Source organism: Rhinatrema bivittatum, chromosome 7 (genome assembly GCF_901001135.1).
Source record: "Rhinatrema bivittatum chromosome 7, aRhiBiv1.1, whole genome shotgun sequence".
In the NCBI taxonomy this organism is placed as follows: Eukaryota; Metazoa; Chordata; class Amphibia; order Gymnophiona; family Rhinatrematidae; genus Rhinatrema; species Rhinatrema bivittatum.
Window position 1 is genome coordinate 32,129,993 of NC_042621.1, and position 21,497 is coordinate 32,151,489.

The 21,497-nt window shown below is 53.0% G+C and overlaps 1 protein-coding gene across 1 annotated transcript in view; it reads left to right on the top strand.

Annotated features, from left to right (window-relative positions):
- The window catches only part of FANCA (FA complementation group A), a 522,319-nt gene that overhangs the window by 7,328 nt on the left and 493,494 nt on the right, over window positions 1–21,497 (top strand). The window contains exon 2 of the mRNA XM_029608211.1: window positions 7,713–7,825. Coding sequence (XP_029464071.1) covers window positions 7,713–7,825 — 113 coding nt within the window. The remainder of the gene's footprint in view (window positions 1–7,712; window positions 7,826–21,497) is intronic.

Below are 21,497 nucleotides of genomic sequence, written 5' to 3' on the forward strand. Positions count from 1 at the left end.
TACCTCACTTGTTGTATTTCTTTCCAGATCAGTAAAGGTCCCAATACAGATTCCTGAGGCACTCCACTGTCCACTCCCTTCCACTGAGAAAATTGTTCATTTAATCCTACAGGTTTTGATGATCCTCCTGCCAGCATCCCTTTTCCTCCCAGTTTGTTCTGCTGATGCATAAAGCATATATGGAAGCAGAGGCAGATTGGATTCTCAGCCAGTTCCACCAGCTAAGGTTCCTAGACCTCTTGATGGGCAGGTTCCTACAGTCCCTATACCTCCGCCGGCTCCGGTACCTGTGGTACCGGCAGCGGTTCCCCTAGTCCCCTCACTTCTAGACCCTTTCACGGTGGATGCGGGCGATAATGGGGACGAGTCGGCTCCGGCTGAAGGGGATGACCCTCAGGTGCTCCGGTTATTTCGCAGGGAGGAGCTGCATCCCTTAATTCCTCATGTGCTGCAAGAGCTTGATATTCAGGCTCCGCAGCCGATGGCGGAACCTTCCTCAGGGGACCCTGTTTTGTCAGGTTTGAGGGACCCCCCTACCACCTTTCCCTTTCATCCAAAACTCCTTCAACTCCTGACTCGGGAATGGGAAGCGCCGGAGGCTAGCCTGAAAGTTAGTAGAGCCATGGACAAACTTTATCCGCTTCCGGTAGAGTCATTGGATTTTCTTAAGGTTCCTAAGGTGGATATGGCCGTCACGGCGATCGCTAAGCGCACGACCATCCCTGTGCCAAGAGGAGCAGCTCTCAAGGACCTCCAGGATCGGAAGCTGGAGGTCCTTCTTGGATCTATGGTGTCTACTCTGGAGGTAGTTCCCTGGGCGTTTGCTCATATGAGACCGTTACAGAGGGCATTGCTTTCCCGATGGGATCCCAAGTCAGAGGAGTTCCATTTGCCTTTGCCCCTCCTGGATCCCGCCAGGAGCAGTCTCTCATGGTGGTTGGTTCCCGATCACCTTCTGAAGGGAATGGACCTAGAGAATCCGCAGTGGGTGATTGTAATGATGGATGCCAGCCTGTCCGGTTGGGGAGCAGTCTGTCAGTCGCGGGCGGTGCAGGGTAAATGGACGTTTCAGCAGTCCAAATGGTCCATCAATCACTTGGAAACAAGAGCGGTTCGCCTAGCATTATGCACCTTTCTCCCGCTTGTTCGGCATCGTTTAGTGAGAATTCTCTCGGACAATGCAACAATGGTGGCGTACATAAACAGGCAAGGCGGAACAAAGAGTCGTCCCGTCGCCGCAGAGGCGGACAGGTTGATGGCCTGGGCAGAATGCCATCTGGTTCGGTTGGCGGCATCTCACATAGCAGGAGTAGACAACATGCAGGCAGATTTTCTCAGTCGCCAGCTACTAGACCCCCAGAGAGTGGGAGCTGTCCGAGGCGGCGATGCGGCTCCTGATTCGTCAGTGGGGGGTACCCTGACTAGATCTGATGGCTACTCGACTGAATGCGAAGGCGGTTCGTTTCTTCAGCCGCAGGAGGGCCCAGAAGGTGTGGATGCCTTGGTCCTTCCGTGGCCCCACGACATACTGCTCTACTTGTTTCCTCCCTGGCCACTGGTGGGAAAGGTATTAAGAAGAATAGAGTCCCACCGGGGCCCGGTGATTGTGGCTCCAGAGTGGCCACGGAGACCGTGATTTGCAGACTTGATCAACTTAGCGGTCGACAGCCCCTTGCGTCTCTGTCACTTTCCGAATCTGCTATGGCAGGGTCCAGTATTTTTTGACCAGGGTGCTCGCTTTTGTCTAGCGGCTTGGCTTATGAGAGGAGGCAGCCGAGAAAGAGAGGATATCCGGATGCGGTTATCTTGACTCTATTGTGTGCCCGGAAAACATCTACCTCTTACTTATGTTAGAGTATGGAAGGTTTTTGATTCCTGGTGCAGCGGGTTGAATGTGTCCCCGCGCCGGTCCACTCTGGTGCATATTCTACAGTTCTTGCAGGACGGCTTGAAAAAGGGCCTGGCGTACAGCTCGCTTTGTGTTCAGGTAGTGGCGTTGGGCTGTTTGCGGGGTAAGGTCGTTGGTACGTCTCTTGCAGGCCATCCTGATGTGGCTCGTTTTTTGAAAGGAGCCAATCATTTGCATCCGCCGGTGCGGGCCGTCTGCCCGTCGTGGAGTTTAAATTTGGTTCTCCATGGACTCTGTGGCCCTCCTTTTGAACCACTCAAGCGTGCAACGTTGAAGGATCTAACCCTTAAAGCGGTGTTCCTCATGGCGATCTGCTCGGCTAGGCGTATATCGGAAATTCAAGCGTTGTCCTGCAGGGAGCCATTCTTGCGGATCTCCGATTCGGGAATTTCGCTGAGGACGGTACCCTCCTTTCTACCTAAGGTGGTCTCGGCATTTCACGTGAACCAATCTGTAGAGTTGCCTGCTTTTTCGGATTTGGATTAGTCTTCTCCTCAAGCTCAGGAATTGAGGAGACTGGATGTACGACGGGTACTTGTATGATATTTAGAGGTGACTAATACTTTTCGTCTATCAGACCATCTTTTTGTACTATGGAGCGGCCCTATGAAGGGTTGTCAGGCTTCCAAGACTACCATTGCCCGATGGTTAAAGGACGCCATTGCTTCGGCATACATATGTCATGGGCGTCCAGTACCGGATGGGCTTAAGGCTCATTCCATCAGATCGCAGGCAGCTTCTTGGGCAGAGTCAATGTGTGTTGCCTCTAGAGATTTGCAGAGCAGCCACTTGGAAATCCTTGCACACGTTTGCTAAGCATTACCGTTTGGACGTCCAGGCCCCGGATGTGAATTCCTTTGGCAGCAGTGTGCTTTGTGCGGGACTCTCCAGGTCCCACCTCATTTAGGGCAGCTTGGGTACATCCCAGCAGTCTGGACTGATCCTGGGACGTACAGGGAAAGGAAAATTGGTTCTTACCTGCTAATTTTCGTTCCTGTTTTACCAAGGATCAGTCCAGATGCCCGCCCAGGGGTATAGTGTTCCGGAGAGTCCGCTTACTTGTTTCTGTTTTCTCTTTGCAGTTTCTTTTCGGAGAGTAAGAAGAGAGAAGTTTTTGGATACTGGTTTCTGTCCGTACTCTTCATTATGTCTGTATATAGTTTTGACACAGTTTTTTGATGCAGTTGCACTGTTTTGATCTAGTCATTGGCTATTCAACTTACCTCTTCTGCTTTGATATTGCTTTTACTGAGGGACAGCAGGTGGCACACTGGATTATCAGAGGGTGCCTTCAGCTTTTTTCTCTGACTCCATCTGCTGGAAGGGCGACACAACCCAGCATTCTGGACTGATCCTTGGTACTACAGGAACGAAAATTAGCAGGTAAGAACCAATTTTCCTTTTTGATGCCCATTTTTCCAGTCTCAAAAGTCTTCCTGCTATTTATCACAATCTGCTTGTGATTTAACTACTCTGAACAATTTTGTATCATCTGCAAATTTGATTACCTCACTCGACGTATTTCTTTCCAGATCATTTAAAAATATATTGAAAAGTAAGGGTCCCAATACAGATCCCTGAGGCACTCCACTGCCCACTCCCTTCCACTGAGAAAATTGTCCGTTTAATTCTACACTCTGTTTCCTGTCTTTTAGCCAGTTTGTAATCCATGAAAGGACATCGCCCCCTATCCCATGACTTTTTTGTTTTCGTAGAAGCCTCTCATGAGGAACTTTGTCAAACGCCTTCTGAAAATCCAAGTACAATACATCTACCGGTTCACCTTTATCCACATGTTTATTAACTCCTTCAAAAAAGTGAAGCAGCTTTGTGAGGCAAGACTTGCCTTGAGTAAAGCCATGCTGACTTTTTCATTAAACCATGTCTTTCTATATGCTCTGTGATTTTGATATTTAGAACACTTTCCACTATTTTTCCTGGCACTGAAGTCAGGCTAACCGGTCTGTAGTTTCCCCGATCGCCCCTGGAGCCCTTTTTAAATATTGGTGTTCCCTCCGTGGCCTCTGATCAGCAAGGTGCTGAGGCACATCGAAGCTCATCCATCAGACCTGATACTAGTAGCTTCGGAGTGGCCGAGGTGTCCATGGTTTGCGGATCTCGTCAACCTAAACAGTGGAAGGCTCCCTGAGGTTTCAGGATCTTCCGAATCTTCTGCGTCTGGGGCCCATTTGGAAGAGGCGGATCGCTTTTGTCTCGCGGCATGGCTTTTGAGAGGCAAAGACTGAAGAACAAGGGTTCCCTGTATGTGCCTGGATCAGTCCAGACACCTGGGTTTTGCCTCCCTTCCAGCAGATGGAGACAGAAAAGTTTTTTCAAACAACCTTGGCATATATACCAAGGTGCCACCCACAGTCCCTCAGTCTTATTCTGTCTCCAGCAGATGGCAGAGGTGCAAAACCCACAGTCTCTGGACTCTGATTTCTACTGCTTGTGGGGATTGGAGTGTAGTCAGGATTTAGTTGGCTAATTGGGGCTGTATCTTTCACTTTAAATTTACAAAAAAAAAAAAGTCCCATTGCCGTCTCTGGTTCTGTGAGCCTCCCAGGGGGTTGCTAGGTCCTGAGGGGACCACCCCCCCTGGTCGAGGCCGCTGCTAAGTGTTGAGGATCCTGCCTTCGCAGTTTTCAGCAGCGCTGGGGTGATACTAGGAAACCTGGCTCGCTCACCCCCACACAGGAGCAGGACCTGTTTTTCTCTTCGGAACCTGGGACAGCGAACGGCAAGTTGCAGTGCAATTAAAAAAAACAAAACTATTTTTTATTTGTGCGGGCCGGCTCTCCGTCACTTGTTAGGCTTGTCGGGGGGGGGGGGGGGTCTGTGTGACCGAATTTTAACTTTTATTTCGCCGAGTTTTCTTGTCTGCTTGTTAGTTGCGGCGGGCCTGTGATGCCTCGAGGATCTTGTTGCCGTGTATGCGGCTCGTCGCACTTGCGGCTTTCACGAGAGGGCCTCTGCTCGGAGTGCGTGCAGGGAAGTGAGGGACCTTCTGCTTCACTTCGGGGGGGGGGGGGGGAGGGGTTTGCGGTCAGGCGCCGTGTTCGGTATTGCGTACTGAGAGGAGTTCTGTGATTTCAGCAAACTCGTTTCCGCTCAGCGCGGGAACAGAAGCCATTTTGGGCATGTTTCGTGTGGACACGCGGGCAGCGATGAGGGAGGGGATTTTACCCCTCTCGCTTTCCCCACAACAAATTCCCGCCGGGGGTGGCGCGCGCTCCGGTGGGAGCAGCCTCTCCTATACATGAGGATAGCCTTGAGGGGTCTACTGATTCCTCATCTGACTCTGTTCTCCTCTGAATTTGTGCTACTTAAGCACAAAGTCTTTAAAGCAAAACACACAGGGAGAAAGCAGACAGCGCAGAAGCTCTTACAGCTACCACACTCCAAGAAGTCCAGGAAGAGGGACAGATCCAGGGGGAGATCTGACCCACTCCAGGGTAAGAGACTCTTAAGGTCCGTACTGGTGGAGACGGATTCAGATTCTCCATCTCAGGACTAACAAGACCCACTGGGTGCGTACCCAGTGGGTCTTGTTAGTCACCCCCAGCCACTTGCTGTGGATCCACGTCACCCCCAGCCGCCCCTGGAGGCGGCTGGGGGTGACGTGGATCCACAGCAAGTCAGAGGGGCTCAGATGATGGAAGGTGACAATCCGAAGGTGGTTCGTCTGTTTGTTTAAAAAGAAGGAGCTACCTCCGCTGATTCCGGCCAAACTGCAGGAACTAGGGCTGGAGTCTCAGCCGGTGGAGTCCCGGCTGGGAACTATGGATCCGGTCTTGCTGGGACTCAGGGGTCCTACGGTGTCCTTCCTTTTCCATTTTTTTGGCGACGGATCTCCTGTTCAGGGAGTGGGACACCCCGGATTTGGGGTTGAAGGTGAGTAAGGAGATGGGCAAGTTGTATCCTCTTCTGGAAGACACCTTGGAGCTTCTCCGTGTCCCTAAGGTGGATGCTGCGGTGTCGGCTGCTCTGCTCTGGAGATGCCTAGGCCTTGGGAGGTGGTTCTTTATGTTTTTCCTCCTTGGCCTCTGGTAGACAAGGTGTTGCAGCAGATAGAGAAGCACCCAGGCGAGGTGGTTTTGGTGGCTCCAGAGTGGCCTCGTTGGCCGTGGTTTGCAGATCTGATCAACTTGGCCGTGGACGGTCTGCTAAACTTCGGACGTCTGACAGGTCGTCTTTGTCACGGGCCCATATTTTCCGAGAAGGCTGCTCACTTTTGTCTAGCGGTATGGATTTTGAGAGGCAGCAATTGAGGCACAGGGGTTACCCTGATGCAGTTATTGCTGCGCTGTTACAGGCTAGGAGGAGATCTACTTCTCTTCTGTATGTGAGGGTCTGGAAAGTTTTCCTGTATTGCTAATGGTGTGCAAGCCCTAAGTACTACGGTGTCTCATGTTTTGGCCTTTCTTCAAGAGGGTTTGGCTTTAAACTCTCTTAAAGTTCAGATGGGTGCTCTTGGTTGCCTTTGAGGTAAAATAGAGGATTCCTCTCTGTCTTCTCATCCTGATGTGGCTCGGTTTCTCCCGGGAGCAAAGAATTTGCGCCCACCGGTAAGGAGAGTTTGTCCATCCTGGAATCTTAATCTTGTCCTCATATGTTTGTGCGAGGCAACTTTCGAACCTCTTAGGAGAGCAACGCTTAAGGATTTGATCCTTAAGTTCGTTTTTCTAGTGGCCATTTGTTCAGCTAGGAGGATCTCTGAGTTACAGGCTTTGTCCTGCTGTGATCCATTCCTGCAGATTTTGGACTTGGTGTCCTTGTGGACGGTGTCTTTGTTTTTACCTGAGGTGGTATTGGTGTTTCATGTGAATCAGACTGTGAAGCATCTGGCTTTTCCTGAGAGTGACTTCTCCGCACCTCACGCAAGGGAGCTTAAGCTGTTGGACGAGCGAAGGATGTTGTTGAGATATCTCAAAGTATCTAATGACTTTAGGAGGTCGGATCATCTGTTTGTTTTGTGGAGCGGTTCGAAAAGAGGTTTTCAAGCATGTAAAGCTACTATTGCACGGTGGCTCAAGGAGGCCATTGGTTCAATGTACATAGCTAAGGGTCATCCGCTTCCTGAGGGTTTGAGAGCCCATGCTATGCGTTCTCAGGTGGCTTTGTGGGCTGAGGCTCAGTTGGTTTAGCTGCAAGAGATTTGCAGGGCAACGATATGGAAGTCTCTGCACACTTTTGCGAGGCACTATTGTTTGGATGTTGGGGATCCGGTTTCCAGGTTCTTTGGAGAGAGTGTTTTGCAAGCGGGACTCTCCAAGCCCCACCCTAGTTGGAGAGCTTTGGTATATCCCAGGAGTCTGGACTGATCTGGGTATGTACAGGGAAAGGAAAATTGGTTTTTACCTGCTAATTTTTTGTTACTGTAGTACTACAGATCAATCCAAAACCTGCCCATTCGGTGAAGGTGGAGAGTCATCCGCTCATTCTTTTTCTTGGCATGGAATACAGACTTGTTGGTTTAAAAAAAAAAGGTTTGGAGTTTATTCTCCGGTTCTCTTAGGTTTTATGTTTGGGTACAGGTCAATACTAGGAACTGAAGGTGGCACTTGGGGTTATGTAGCAGTGTCACTAAAACTTTCTCTGTCTCCATCTGCTGGTTGAGATGTCTGTACTAATGGTGGTACAGGAACGAAAATTAGCAGGTAAGAACCAATTTTCCTTTATTTATTTGGTTTGCACATCAACAGTTTGTGAGAGGTGTAATTTCATGTATTTTTATTTTCTATTTGTTGTTGTTCTTTGTCAATCTTTAGTCACTTCTTTTATTTTGTTTTTGATTTTTCAGAGGGCAGAACCAGCAATCTGAAGGGCAAAGCTGAGAATAACATGCAGGCACTCCAGGAAGCATCTCTTTATCTGCTGAACTGCCACCAGGACCTGAGTGCACTGTTGACTGAGGTATGAAGATTTCATTCTACTGTGAATATTCTTCAGTAAACTTTAAAGTACAAAGGATAAGAAGTAATGCAGTCCCTTCCATAAAAGGTGAAAACTCTGGGTTCTCACTTTATTTTTCTGGTACAGTACACATATTGACTTTACATTTAAAAAAATAAAACTTAAGAAAATGCCATACATAAGAAAATGCCATACTGGGTCAGACCAAGGGTCCATCAAGCCCAGCATCCTGTTTCCAACAGTGGCCAATCCAGGCCATAAGAACCTGGCAAGTAACCATTGCTAATGGCAGTGGCTATTCTCTAAGTGAACTTAATAGCAGGTAATGGACTTCTCCTCCAAGAACTTATCCAATCCTTTTTTAAACACAGCTATACTAACTGCACGAACCACATTCTCTGGCAACAAATTCCAGAGTTTAATTGTGCGTTGAGTAAAAAAGAACTTTCTCCGATTAGTTTTAAATGTGCCCCATGCTAACTTCATGGAGTGCCCCCTAGTCTTTCTACTATCCGAAAGAGTAAATAACCGTTCCCTGTACGTACCCGGATCAGTCCAGACACCTGGGTTGTGACTCCGCACCAGCAGGTGGAGACAGAGCAAAACTCGACGGGCTCCCTACATATAGTAAGGTGCCACCCACAGCCCCTCAGTCTTTCTCTGTCTCCAGCAGTTGGGGCAGGTTCACCCACAGTCTCTGGGATCCCTGGGGTTTAGTTAGTCAGGGATTCTTTAATAAAAAAAAAAAAAAAAAGAGATTAATTGGGTCATTGTCTTTCTTTTCAAAAAAAAAAAAAAAATTTTTTTAAACTTTAGCTTACAGTTTTTGTAGAAGACAGCTCCCGTCGGAGGAGCCTCCCAGGGGGATCGGCAGGTCCTGAGGGGACTTTTTTTCCCCCCTGGTAGAGGCCGCTGCTGGGGTCGAGGACCCGGCCCTCTCTGGCAGCAGCGTTGGGGGTGACACCGGGGAGCCCGGTTCACTCACCCCCGGTGGAGCGAGGAACCTTCAGGACCAGGGCCAGCGGCTAAGTATAAAAAAAAAAGTTTGCAGTTTTTGTTTTGTCGCCGCGCTGTCTCTCTCTCTCTCCTCTCTCGCCGGCAGGGTTTTTCGTCGTTGGGGGGAGGCCGTCGGGGCTAGAAGCGGCGATTTCTTTACTTTTCTTCAGGTCTGGGAATGCCCGTCGGGTCGGCCTGCCGCGCATGCGGGTCAGCGCGCACGCGCGTTTCGCGCAACGGCGTCTGTTCCGGCTGCCTCGCCGGGGGCGAGGGACCTTCGGGGGGCGGGCGGGGAAGCTGTTCTCGGCCGTCCCGATCGCCGCCGCCGCACGCCGTGGCTGCTGACATTGAGGGGCCAGATCTGTTCCCGCTTAGCGCGGGAACGGCGGCCATTTTGAACACCGTTCGGGAAGCCACGAGGAGGGCTGTGGAACATGGCGGCCAGCCTCCTCCGCTGTCTCCCCAGCCTCGGGCTTCGGGGGGGGAGCCTCGGGGGGGTTTACCATCGGAAAATTTGAGCTCGGGGGAGGAGTCTTCCGGTTCGGGGGATTCCTTTTCTGAGGATTTCACGATGTTATTACAGAAACTAGCGAAGTTCAAAAGATCGCGACGGAAGTCCGGAAAACCTCCGGGGGGCAGAGAGGGGCGCTCTCGCCCCCAGAAGAGGTCTGCACGTTCTAAGGAACCCTCACATCGCCCAAGGGAGAAGAGACCGGCACGTGGTGTCCCTCGAGATTCGGAGTCGGAGTCTACCTCTGCTGCGGAGGAGGAGGAGTCGGTCTCGGGGACCCCTGGAGGGCCTCAGGGGCCAGCTCCTCCGGGCGCAGGTAAGGGAGCGCTGATGGGGGATGGGGATGACCCCAAAGTCGTGCGGCTCTTCAAAAGAGAAGAGCTTTCCCCTCTCATTCCAGCGATTCTCGAGGAGCTCGGGGTAGAGGCTCCACCCGTGGAAGTCCGTCAGACCGCTAATATGGATCCGGTGCTCCTCTGTCTCGCGGGACCTACGGTGGCGTTCCCATTTCATTTTTCCGCATCCGACATCCTGTTTCGGGAATGGGATACCCCGGAATTGGGTCTTAAAGTTAGTAAGGCCATGGATAAGCTGTATCCTCTGCCTGAGGATGTTTTGGAGTTGCTGCGCCTTCCACGAGTGGACGCGGCGGTGTCTGCGGTAACCAAGTGATCGACCATTCCTGTGACGGGCGCTACGGCGCTCAGAGACATCCAGGATCGAAAGCTGGAAGTGCAGCTTAAGAAGGTTTTTGAGGTTTCTGCCCTGGGCGTCAGGGCGGCCATTTGCAGTAATTTCGCCTTGCGTGCTGGCCTTCGCTGGGCCCAAAATTTACAAGCGAATGCGGGACTCTCTGAAGGGGAGGCCTCACAGGCGGATCACTTGGAAGCGGTAGTAGCCTACAGCGCTGATGCCAATCATGATTTGCTGAGAACTTCCGCCAGGGCTATGGTTTCGGCGGTCTCAGCTCGCCGTCTCCTCTGGCTACGTAACTGGGCCGCCGATGGTACGTCTAAGGCCCATTTGGGTTCTTTGCCCTTTAAGGGGAAGTTACTATTTGGAAAGCAGCTGGACGATATTTTGCAGTTCTTGAGCGAGAACAAGGCTTTCAAGCTGCCGGAGGATAGGCCTAGGCCTCGGTCCAACTTCTCCGCGAGGAACCGTTTCCGACCGAACCGGCGCCAGAGGCTGCAACGTTCGGCGACGGGGCAGTCTTATCGGGCAGGCTCTGCCAGATCTGCCTCCTGGTCTCAGTCCTTTCGAGGGAAGAAATTCAACAGGACCGGTGGGGCCTCGACTGGAGCGGGGTCCAAGTCGGCCCAATGAAACGAGAGCGGTTCATTCCTCGCCGCGGCTTCCAGACGCCGTACCACACGTGGGAGCGAGGCTCGAGCAGTTTTACGAGGAATGGACCAAGATAACTTCGGACCAGTGGGTCTTAGGAGTAATAAGAAACGGTTACGCGTTAGACTTTGCTCGTCTGCCGTGGGACAAGTTTCTTGTCTCTCCCTGCAAGGCTACCGCCAAACGCGCAGCTGTACGGGCGACCCTTCAACGTCTGGAAGACCTGGGCGCCATTCTTCCCGTACCATCAGGGCAGCGGGGCATGGGAAGGTACTCCATTTACTTCGTGGTCCCAAAGAAGGACAGCTCGTTCAGGCCTATTCTCGACCTAAAAGGAGTCAACAGATGCCTTCGTGTTCCCAGCTTAAGATGGAGACGATTCGCTCGGTAGTGGCGGCGGTGCGTCCCGGCGAGTTCCTTGCGTCCCTGGATTTGACAGAGGCGTATCTCCATATCGGGATTCACCCAGCCTATCACCAGTATTTGAGGTTTTGCGTCCTAGGCAGGCATTATCAGTTCAGAGCTCTTCCTTTCGGCCTTGCAACGGCGCCACGCACATTTACCAAGGTTATGGTGGTGGTGGCCGCCCAACTACGGAGGGAAGGGCTTCTGGTTCACCCTTACCTGGACGATTGGCTCATCCGGGCCAAATCCGCGGCCGAGTGCCGGGGGGCAATTGCCAGGGTCCTGCAGCTGTTGCGGTCGCTCGGCTGGGTGGTAAACCTATCCAAGAGTCAGCTGCAACCTTCCCAGAGGTTGGAATACCTGGGGGCATTGTTCGACACCGAGAGGGCCAGGGTCTCTCTGACGCAGGAGAGGGTGGTCAAGCTCCAGGGACAGGTGAGCCACCTGTTATCCATGAGGTGTCCACTGGTATGCGATTACTTGACGGTCTTGGGGTCCATGGCGTCGACGCTCGCGCTGGTCCCCTGGGCTTTCGCTCATCTGCGACCGTTACAATCAGCATTACTTTCCCGCTGGAGGCCGGTCTCCGAAGAGTTTCGTCGTCCGCTGCCCCTCACAGGCCGTGCCAGGGCCAGTCTGCAGTGGTGGCTCTGCACCGACCACCTGACGTGCGGGGTCTCTCTTCTTATGCCCACTTGGACGGTGGTCACGACGGACGCCAGTCTCTCTGGTTGGGGGGCGGTCTGTGGAGGACGCTCAGTGCAGGGGCAGTGGTCGAGCCAGCAGTCGCTGTGGTCCATCAACCGGTTAGAGACCAGGGCTGTAGCGTTGGCGTTGAGGGCCTTTCTCCCGTGGATACGGGGCCGGGCGGTCCGAGTTCTGTCGGACAACGCGACCACGGTGGCATATATCAATCGCCAGGGAGGCACAAGGAGCCAGCAAGTGGCGGAGGAGGCGAGCCAGCTGATGGGCTGGGCGGAGCGACATCTCAGCAGCATCGCGGCGTCTCACATCGCCGGCGTAGACAACGTCCAAGCGGACTTCCTCAGCCGCCATCGCCTGGATCCCGGAGAATGGGAGCTACCGGAGGAAGCGTATCGTCTCATCTGTGCCCGGTGGGGACAGCCCCACCTGGATCTGATGGCCACCGCTCTCAATGCAAAGACTCCGCGGTTCTTCAGCCGTCGGAGGGAGCGGGGCGCAGAAGGAGTCGATGCACTAGTGCTTCGCTGGCCCACGGATGTGTTGCTCTATGTCTTCCCTCCGTGGTCCCTGATCGGCAAAGTTCTACGGCGAATCGAGTTACATCCGGCGGAGGTGATCCTGGTTGCGCCAGAGTGGCCAAGGCGCCCGTGGTTCGCGGACCTCGTTCAGCTGGCGGCGGAGCCTCCGCTTCGATTTCACGGAGCCGCGACCCTCCTTCGGCAGGGACCCGTCTGTTTGGAGGATGCGGATCACTTTTGTCTCGCGGCTTGGCTTTTGAAAGGGCGCGCTTGAGGACGAAGGGGTACTCCGAGGCGGTCATAACTACGTTATTGCGCGCTAGAAAGCAGTCCACGTCCTTAACCTATATGCAGGTTTGGACGGTTTTTGAGGACTGGTGCAGTGCTCATGGCATGGATCCGATCCGGCCCTCTGTGCCGGCGGTCCTCGCCTTCCTCCAGGATGGCCTCTCGAAGGGGCTGTCCTGGGGTACCCTAAAGGTCCAGATAGCTGCCCTGGGTTCCCTTAGAGGTAAGGTCCGCAGAGTGTCCTTGGCTTGCCATCCGGATGTGCGGCGTTTTCTTCGTGGGGCCAAGCATTTACGGCCTCCCGTGTGGAGCCCTTGTCCATCCTGGAATTTAAACTGCGTACTCGCAGCCCTATGTGGAGCTCCGTTTGAGCCAATCAAGAGGGCGACTCTTAAGGATCTTACTTTGAAGACCGTGTTCCTGGTGGCAATTACGTCCGCTCGTCGGGTCTCGGAATTGCAGGCCCTGTCCTGCAGGGAGCCGTTTTTGCGGTTCTCGGAGGCTGGTGTCTCTCTACGAACAGTTCCGTCCTTTTTGCCCAAGGTGGTGTCTGCTTTTCATCTAAATCAGACGGTGGACCTTCCGGGGTTTTCCAACATGGCTCCGGGGGCCGCAGGGTCGAAAGAGTTGAGGCGGCTTGATGTTCGTAGGATCTTGCTTCATTACCTAGAGGTTACGAATCCCTTCCGGGTCTCCGATCACCTGTTTGTCCTTTGCTCCGGGTCTCGCAGGGGGGCCGCGGCGTCGAGGGCCACGATTGCGCGTTGGCTCAAGGAGGCCATCGGTTCAGCGTATCTCCTGCAGGGTAAGGTGGCGCCTACTGGGCTTCGTGCTCATTCGACGCGGGCGCAGGCTACCTCCTGGGCTGAGGTTTCCCAGGTGTCCACGCAGGAGATCTGTAGAGCGGCGACGTGGAAGTCGTTGCATACTTTTACTAAGCATTACAGACTTGATGTCCAGGCGGCAGAGTCTCAGGGGTTTGGAGCGAGTGTTCTACGAGCAGGACTCTCTGCTTCCCACCCTCGATGAGTAGCTCTGGTACATCCCAGGTGTCTGGACTGATCTGGGTACGTACAGGGAAAGGAAAATTAGTTCTTACCTGATAATTTTCGTTCCTGTAGTACCACGGATCAGTCCAGGCTCCCGCCCGTCTGTATGTTTGTTTTCTGAAGGATTGAGGGAGAGTCTGCTCGGCTGACTAGAGTTCTCCTTTATTTATCTTGCGCAGTTTTTTGCGGTGTTTTTTGTTTTGAGACTGGGCCGTTGTTGGTTTCTAGTTCTGATGTTTCTTCGATTCTAGCCGGAGGTGCTCTGGTGAATCGAATCATGGAGTGCCCCCTAGTCTTTCTACTATCCGAAAGAGTAAATAACCGATTCACATCTACCCGTTCTAGACCTCTCATGATTTTAAACACCTCTATCATATCCCCCCTCAGTCGTCTCTTCTCCAAGCTGAAAAGTCCTAACCTCTTTAGTCTTTCCTCATAGGGGAGTTGTACGTACCCAGATCAGTCCAGACTCCTGGGTTTTGCCTCCCTTCCAGCAGATGGAGACAGAAGGTTTTGCAGACACTGCATCTTAACCCGGTGTACCACCTGCAGTTCCTTAGTATTTCTCTGTCTCCAGCAGATGGAGGAGGTGCAAAACCTGCTGTTCTGTACCTGAGTTAAAAAAAAAAAAAAAAAGAATAAGGTAAAATAATAGAAGAGGATTTTTAGCTTCAAAAAGAGAAGGTGTTCCCTGTACGTACCCGGATCAGTCCAGACACCTGGGTTGTGACTCCGCACCAGCAGATGGAGACAGAGCAAAACTTGACGGGCTCCCTACATATAGTAAGGTGCCACCCACAGCCCCTCAGTCTTTGTCTCCAGCAGATGGGGCAGGTCCACCCACAGTCTCTGGGATTCCTGGGGTTTTTATAGTTAGTCAGGGATAGTTAAAAAAAAAAAAAAAAGAAGGAAGGTTTTAAGGTTACTTCCTAAAAGATTTAGAATTTTCTATTTCAAAAAAAAAAAAAAGAAGAAGTCTTCCGTCGGTGGAGCCTCCCAGGGGGGTTTGGCCAGGTCCTGAGGGGACCATCCCCTCCTGGTTGAGGCCGCTGCTGAGGGTCGAGGACCCGGCCGTGCCTGGCAGCAGCGTCGGGGGTGACACCGGGGAGCCCGGTTCACTCACCCCTGCTGGAGCGGAAGTGTTCAGCACCTGTGCCAGCGGCTAAGTAAAAAAAAAAAAAAGTTTTGTTTTTGTTGCGACTTGGTTTATCCGCGCCGTCTCTCTCTCTCTCCCTCGGCCGGGGCGCTTCGCAGGGGGGAGGATTTTGTTTTTGTTTCGGCGAGTTTTTTTTTACAGCTTCGGTCCGGGATGCCTAAAGGGGCGGCTTGCTGCGCGCGCGCGGGTGTCTCGCGAAGGTGTGTGCTCTAACTGTGTTACCGGGGGCGAGGGACCATCGGAGATCGGTCGGGGGGGGGCCGTTCTCGGGCGTCCCGTTCGCCGCCGGGCCTTCGGAAGACAGGGTGGCTGATCCGTTCCTGCTCAGCGCGGGAACGGCGGCCAGTTTGCAGTCCGTCCGGGAGGCCACGAGGAAGGCCTTGGAAAATTGCGGCCAGCCACCTCCGCTTTCTCCTCAACAACGGGCCCCGGGGGGGAACCTCCGGGGGGCCTGGGATCCGGAAATATCGCGTTGGGGGAGGGTTCCTCGGACTCAGAGGAGTCCTTCTCCGAGGACTTTGCGTTGCTACTCAGAAAATTGGCGAAATACAAGCGGTCCAAGAACAAGCCTGGAAAGGTTCTAAGGGGCAGGGAGGGACCCTCTCAGCCCCAGAAGAGGACGGCCCGACATAGGGACCTGTCGGGCCCCCCCAGGGAAAAGAGGTCGACGCGGGGAGTCCCGAGGGACTCGGAGACTGATGATACCTCCTCCTCGGAGGAGTCGTCGACCTCAGGGGCCCCAGGAGGGTCTGAGGGGCCCGATGATCAGGGGCCAACCCAGCCGGGGACAGGAAAAGGAGCGCAGACAGCAGATGGGGATGATCCCAAAGTCGTGCGGCTCTTTCGAAGGGAGGAGCTATCTCCCCTTATCCCGGCGATCCTCGAGGAGCTCGGGGTAGAGCCAGTCAGGGAGCCAATATGGACCCGATTTTGTTAGGCCTTGCGGGGCCCCCCCGATGGCTTTCCCGTTTCATTTCTCGGCCTCCGATATCCTTTTTCGAGAATGGGATACCCCGGAATTGGGTTTGAAGGTGAGTAAGGCCATGGACAAATTATATCCTCTGCCAGAGGATGTCTTGGAATTGCTGCGTCTCCTGCGAGTGGACGCGGCGGTGTCGGCAGTAACAAAAGAGGTCTACCATTCCGGTCACAGGCGCCACAGCGCTCAGAGATATCCAAAATCGGAAGCTGGAGGTACAACTCAAGAAGGTTTTCGAGGTGTCCGTCCTGGGAGTCAGGGCGGCCATTTGTAGTAATTTTGCGCTGCGGGCTGGGCTCCGATGGGCCCAAAATTTACAGGCGAATGCAGGTCTCTCAGATGGGGAGGCATCGCAGGCTGATCACTTGGAAGCGGTGATAGCTTACAGCGCAGATGCTATGCATGATTTGCTGAGGACATCGGCCAGGGCTATGGTGTTGGCGGTTTCGGCTCGCCGTCTCCTCTGGCTCCGCAACTGGACTGCGGATGGTACGTCTAAGGCTCATTTGGGCTCCTTGCCTTTTTAAGGGGAAGTTACTATTTGGAAAACAGCTGGACGATCTGATGCAGTTCCTGAGCGAGAACAAGGCTTTTAAGTTGCCGGAGGACAGGCCTAGACCTAGATCATCTTTCTCATCTCGAAACCGTTTTCGGGCTAACCGGCGTCAGAGACCGCAGAGATCGGCCGGGGCGGGACAGTCCTACCGGTCGGGCTCTGCCAGATCCTCCTCATGGTCTCAGTCCTTTCGGGGAAAGAAGTTCAACAGAACAGGGGGGCCCTCGTCGGGATCGGGGTCCAAGTCGGCCCAATGAAACGAGAAGGGTTCATTCCTCGCTGCAGCCTCAAGAAGCCGTACCAAGTGTGGGGGCGAGGCTAGCGTTGTTTTACGAGGAATGGACCAAGATAACTTCAGACCAGTGGGTCCTCGGTGTGATAAGACGCGGTTACGCGTTAGATTTTCCTCGTCTGCCGGTGGACAAGTTTCTCGTATCGCCCTGCAAGGCTATCGACAAGCGCACAGCCGTAAGGGCAACCCTCCGGCGCTTGGAAGATCTGGGCGCCATTTCTCCCGTTCCCTCGAGACAGCGTGGCATGGGAAGGTACTCCATTTACTTTGTGGTCCCAAAGAAGGATGGCGCGTTCCGTCCAATTCACGACTTAAAAGGGATCAACAGGTGCCTTCGCGTTCCGAGTTTCAAGATGGAGATGATTCGATCGGTGGTGGCCTCGGTTCGTCCGGGCGAGTTCCTTGCGTCGCTGGATCTTACGGAGGCGTATCTACACATCGGGATTCAGCCGGCCTATCACAGATACTTGAGGTTTTGCATCCTGGGCAGACACTATCAGTTCAGGGCTCTTCCCTTCGGGCTCGCCACGGCTCCACGCACCTTTACCAAGGTTATGGTGGTGGTGGCTGCCCAGCTCCGGAGGGAAGGGCTCCTGGTACACCCTTACCTAGACGATTGGCTCATTCGGGCCAAGTTCGAGTGCCGGCAGGCGGTTGCCAGGGTTCTGCAGCTCTTGCGATCTCTCGGCTGGGTGGTCAACCTAGCCAAGAGTCAACTACAGCCTACGCAGAGACTAGAATACCTGGGGGCCCTGTTCGACACCGGGAGAGCCAGGGTGTCTCTGACTCAGGAGAGAGTGGTCAAGCTTCAGAGTCAAGTGAGATGCCTGTTGTCCATGAGGTGCCCGCTGGTCTGCGATTACCTGATGGTTTTGGGCTCCATGGCATCGACGCTCGCCTTGGTTCCTTGGGCTTTCGCTCACCTGCGACCGTTACAATCAGCGTTGCTTTCCCGATGGAAGCCGGCATCGGAGGAGTTTCATCGTCCGCTGCCCCTCACAGTCCGTGCCAGGGCCAGCCTGCAGTGGTGGCTCTTCACCGACCACCTGATGTGTGGAGTTTCTTTGCTCATGCCCAGTTGGACGGTGGTTACGACGGACGCCAGTCACTCTGGTTGGGGAGCTGTCTGTGGGGGACGCTCGGTGCAAGGCCAGTGGTCGATCCAGCAGTCGCTGTGGTCCATCAACCGGTTGGAGACCAGGGCGGTAGCATTGGCGTTGCAAGCTTTTCTCCCGTGGATACGGGGCCGGGCGGTCCGGATTCTGTCGGACAATGCGACCACGGTGGCCTATATCAATCGCCAGGGCGGAACAAGGAGCCAGCAGGTGGCGGAGGAGGCGAGCCAGTTGATGTGCTGGGCGGAGCGACACCTCAGCAGCATCGCAGCGTCTCACATCGCCGGAGTAGACAACATCCAAGCGGACTTCCTCAGCCGACATCGGCTGGATCCAGGGGAATGGGAGCTACCGGACGTAGCGTATCGCCTCATCTGTGCCAGGTGGGGACAGCCACATCTGGATCTGATGGCCACCGCTCAAAATGCAAAGGCTCCGCGGTTTTTCAGTCGGCGGATGGAGCGGGGAGCAGAAGGGGTGGATGCACTAGTGCTTCCCTGGCCCACGGACGTGCTGCTGTACGTATTCCCTCCGTGGCCCCTGATAGGCAAGGTCCTACGGCGAATCGAGCTACACCCGTCGGAGGTGATCTTGGTGGCGCCGGAGTGGCCAAGGCGCCCGTGGTTCGCGGACCTCATTCAGCTGGCGGCGGAGCCTCTGCTTCGGTTTCGCGGAGACGCAATCATCCTTTGTCAAGGACCCGTTTGTTTGGAGGATGCGGATCACTTTTGTCTCGCGGCTTGGCTTTTGAAAGGGCGCGCTTGGAGACTAAAGGGTACTCCGAGGCGGTGATCACTACTTTATTGAGAGCTAGAAAGCAGTCTACGTCCTTAACCTATGTGAGGGTTTGGACGGTTTTCGAGGACTGGTGTAGCTTTCACAAAGTAAACCCTATCCGGCCAGCTGTGCCTGAGGTCCTCGCTTTCCTCCAAGAGGGCCTCTCGAAGGGGCTGTCCTGGAGTACCCTAAGAGTCCAGATAGCTGCCCTTGGTTGCCTCAGAGGGAAGGTCCAAGGAGTGTCCTTGGCCTGCCATCCGGATGTGACGCGTTTTCTTTGTGGGGCTAAACATTTACGCCCACCGGTACGTAATCCTTGTCCATCCTGGAATTTAAACTGTGTATTGTCAGCTCTTTGTGGGGCGCCGTTTGAACCGATCAATCGGGCGACCCTGAAGGATCTTACTTTGAAGACGGTTTTTCTGGTCGCAATTACGTCGGCTCGTCGGGTCTCGGAACTACAGGCTCTGTCTTGTAGAGAGCCATTTTTGCGATTTTCGGATGCCGGAGTTTCTCTGCGAACTGTTCCGTCCTTTTTGCCGAAAGTGGTGTCTTCTTTCCACTTGAATCAGTCTGTGGACTTTCCAGCTTTTTCGGCCGTGGATCAGAGGGACAAGGGGTCGAAAGAGTTAAGAAAACTCGATGTCTGTAGGATTCTGATCTGTTAACTGAGGCACTCCACTGTCCCCCTTCCAGTCATTAATTCAAATTTGATCATATTATGATCACTATTGCCAAGCGGCCCCACCACAGTTACCTCCCTCACCAAATTCTTTGCTCCACTGAGAATTAGATCTAAAATTGCTCCCTCTCTTGTCTGTTCCTGAACCAATTGCTCCATAAAAATGTCATTTATTCCATCCAGGAAATTTATCTCTCTAGCACAGAGCTTTCCAAACTTTTCATGTTGGTGACACACTTTTTAGACAAACATAATTTCACGACACGGTAATTCAGTCTACTAGTAAACCAGAGGTTAAAGGTTAAACGAACGAAACATATTTCGACAATTTATGTATGTTTCCTTAAATATATACATAAATAAAATGTTTCACGACACAACCTATCTCATGAAAACCTTAAATTTATATTAAAAATATATATTCCAAGATTCATGTTATTGTTATAATTTATGAGAAACAATAATAAAACAAATTGTCTGTCCCCCACACACTCATCTCTCTCCTCCCCCCAGCACATGTCTGGCCCCCACACACTCATATCTCTCCCCTCAAGCACATGTCTGTCCCCCCAGCACGTTTGCCCCCCACTCACTCATCTCTCTCCCCCCAGCACATGTCTGGCCCCCACACTCATGTACCTCGTCTTTTTGATTGTTGCCAGTTAAGTGCTTCACTCCCTTCCATGATCACCAGACACTGCTGCTTGCAGTCAGTACTCCTCATGGCCAGGCCTCATCGGCAGCAGCAGCCAATGCAAGGATGGCTGGGCTCGTTCCACCCACCAAGCCCCCCAAAAAAACGCGATTGACAGCAAAAATCACCCAATAATAAGCAACCCATAAACTGAAAAAAAAAAAGTGAATCTCTAGAAAAAAAAAAGCCCAAACTCGCATCAGAGTTGACCGGGCTTGCGCGACACACCTGCACACTGCAGGCGACACACTAACGTGTCCCGACACACAGTTTGGAAAGCTCTGCTCTAGCATGTCCCGATGATACATTTACCCAGTCAATATTGGGGTAATTGAAATAGAGAAATTACTTACCTGATAATTTCATTTTCCTTAGTGTAGACAGATGGACTCAGGACCGATGGGTATAGTGTGCTCCTGATAGCAGTTGGAGACGGAGTCAGATTTCAATCTGATGTCAGCCCTAGTACATATACCCCTGCACGAAGCTCTGCTCTTCAGTATTCTCTTCGAAAAGCAATTGTGGATATATGTTTGACTGAATAACTTGAATAACTTGGTTAACGTGATTAACTTGAAGTGGTTGATGTGGTTATAGCTGGAGACCGCCAGTGCACTCAACCGAGAAACGCCGACACCTGGTAGGTATGCGTGTCTTAATTAGAGGGAAGCTTGGCTTACCTGTGTTTGCCTTGCACTCGGGGATTGTCACCCGAGGTTTCCGTGTTTGCCAGCAGCCATGGGCGGGATGCTGAGTCCATCTGTCTACACTAAGGAAAACAAAATTATCAGGTAAGTAATTTCTCCATTTCCTAGCATGTAGCAGATGGACTCATGGGATGTACAAAAGCTCCTCCTGAACAGGGTGGGAGGCTGCCCGTGGCCCACTTAGTACTGCCCTTGCGAATGCTGTGTCCTCCCGAGCCTGAACATGCAGGCGGTAGAACCTGGAGAAGGTGTGAATGGAGGACCATGTCGCCACCAGACAGATCTCGGTGGGTGACAGCATCTTAGTTTCCGCCCAGGACACTGCCTGGGCTCTAGTGGAATGGGCCTTGATGTGTAGAGGTGGAGGCTTGCCTGCCTCTACGTAGGCCACCTTGATAACTTCTTTGATCCAGCGGGCTATGGTTGCCCATGAGGCTGCTACCCCTTGTTTCTTCCTGCTGTGAAGGACGAATAGGTGGTCCGTCTTCCGTACGTATTTTCTACCTAAGAGCCTAAATTTGGCTTCCACAACCTCCCTCCCACATTTTCCTATGTCATTGGTGCCCACATGTACCACAACAGCCGGCTCCTCCTCAGCACTGTCTAAAATCCTATCTAGGTGACGCGTGAGGTCCGTCACCTTCGCACCAGGTAGGCATGTTACCAGGCGTTCCTCATGCCCACCAGCCACCCAGCTGTCTACATTCCTAATATTCGAATCACCAACTATGACGGCCGACCTAACCCTTCCCTCCTGGGCAGTAGGCCTTGGGGAGATATCCTCGGTACGAAAGGACAGTGCATCACCTGGAGAGCAGGTCCTTGCTACAGGATCCTTTCCTGCTACACCAGGTTGATGCTCTTTAATCATGAGATCTTCTTCCTCCAAGGCAGCACC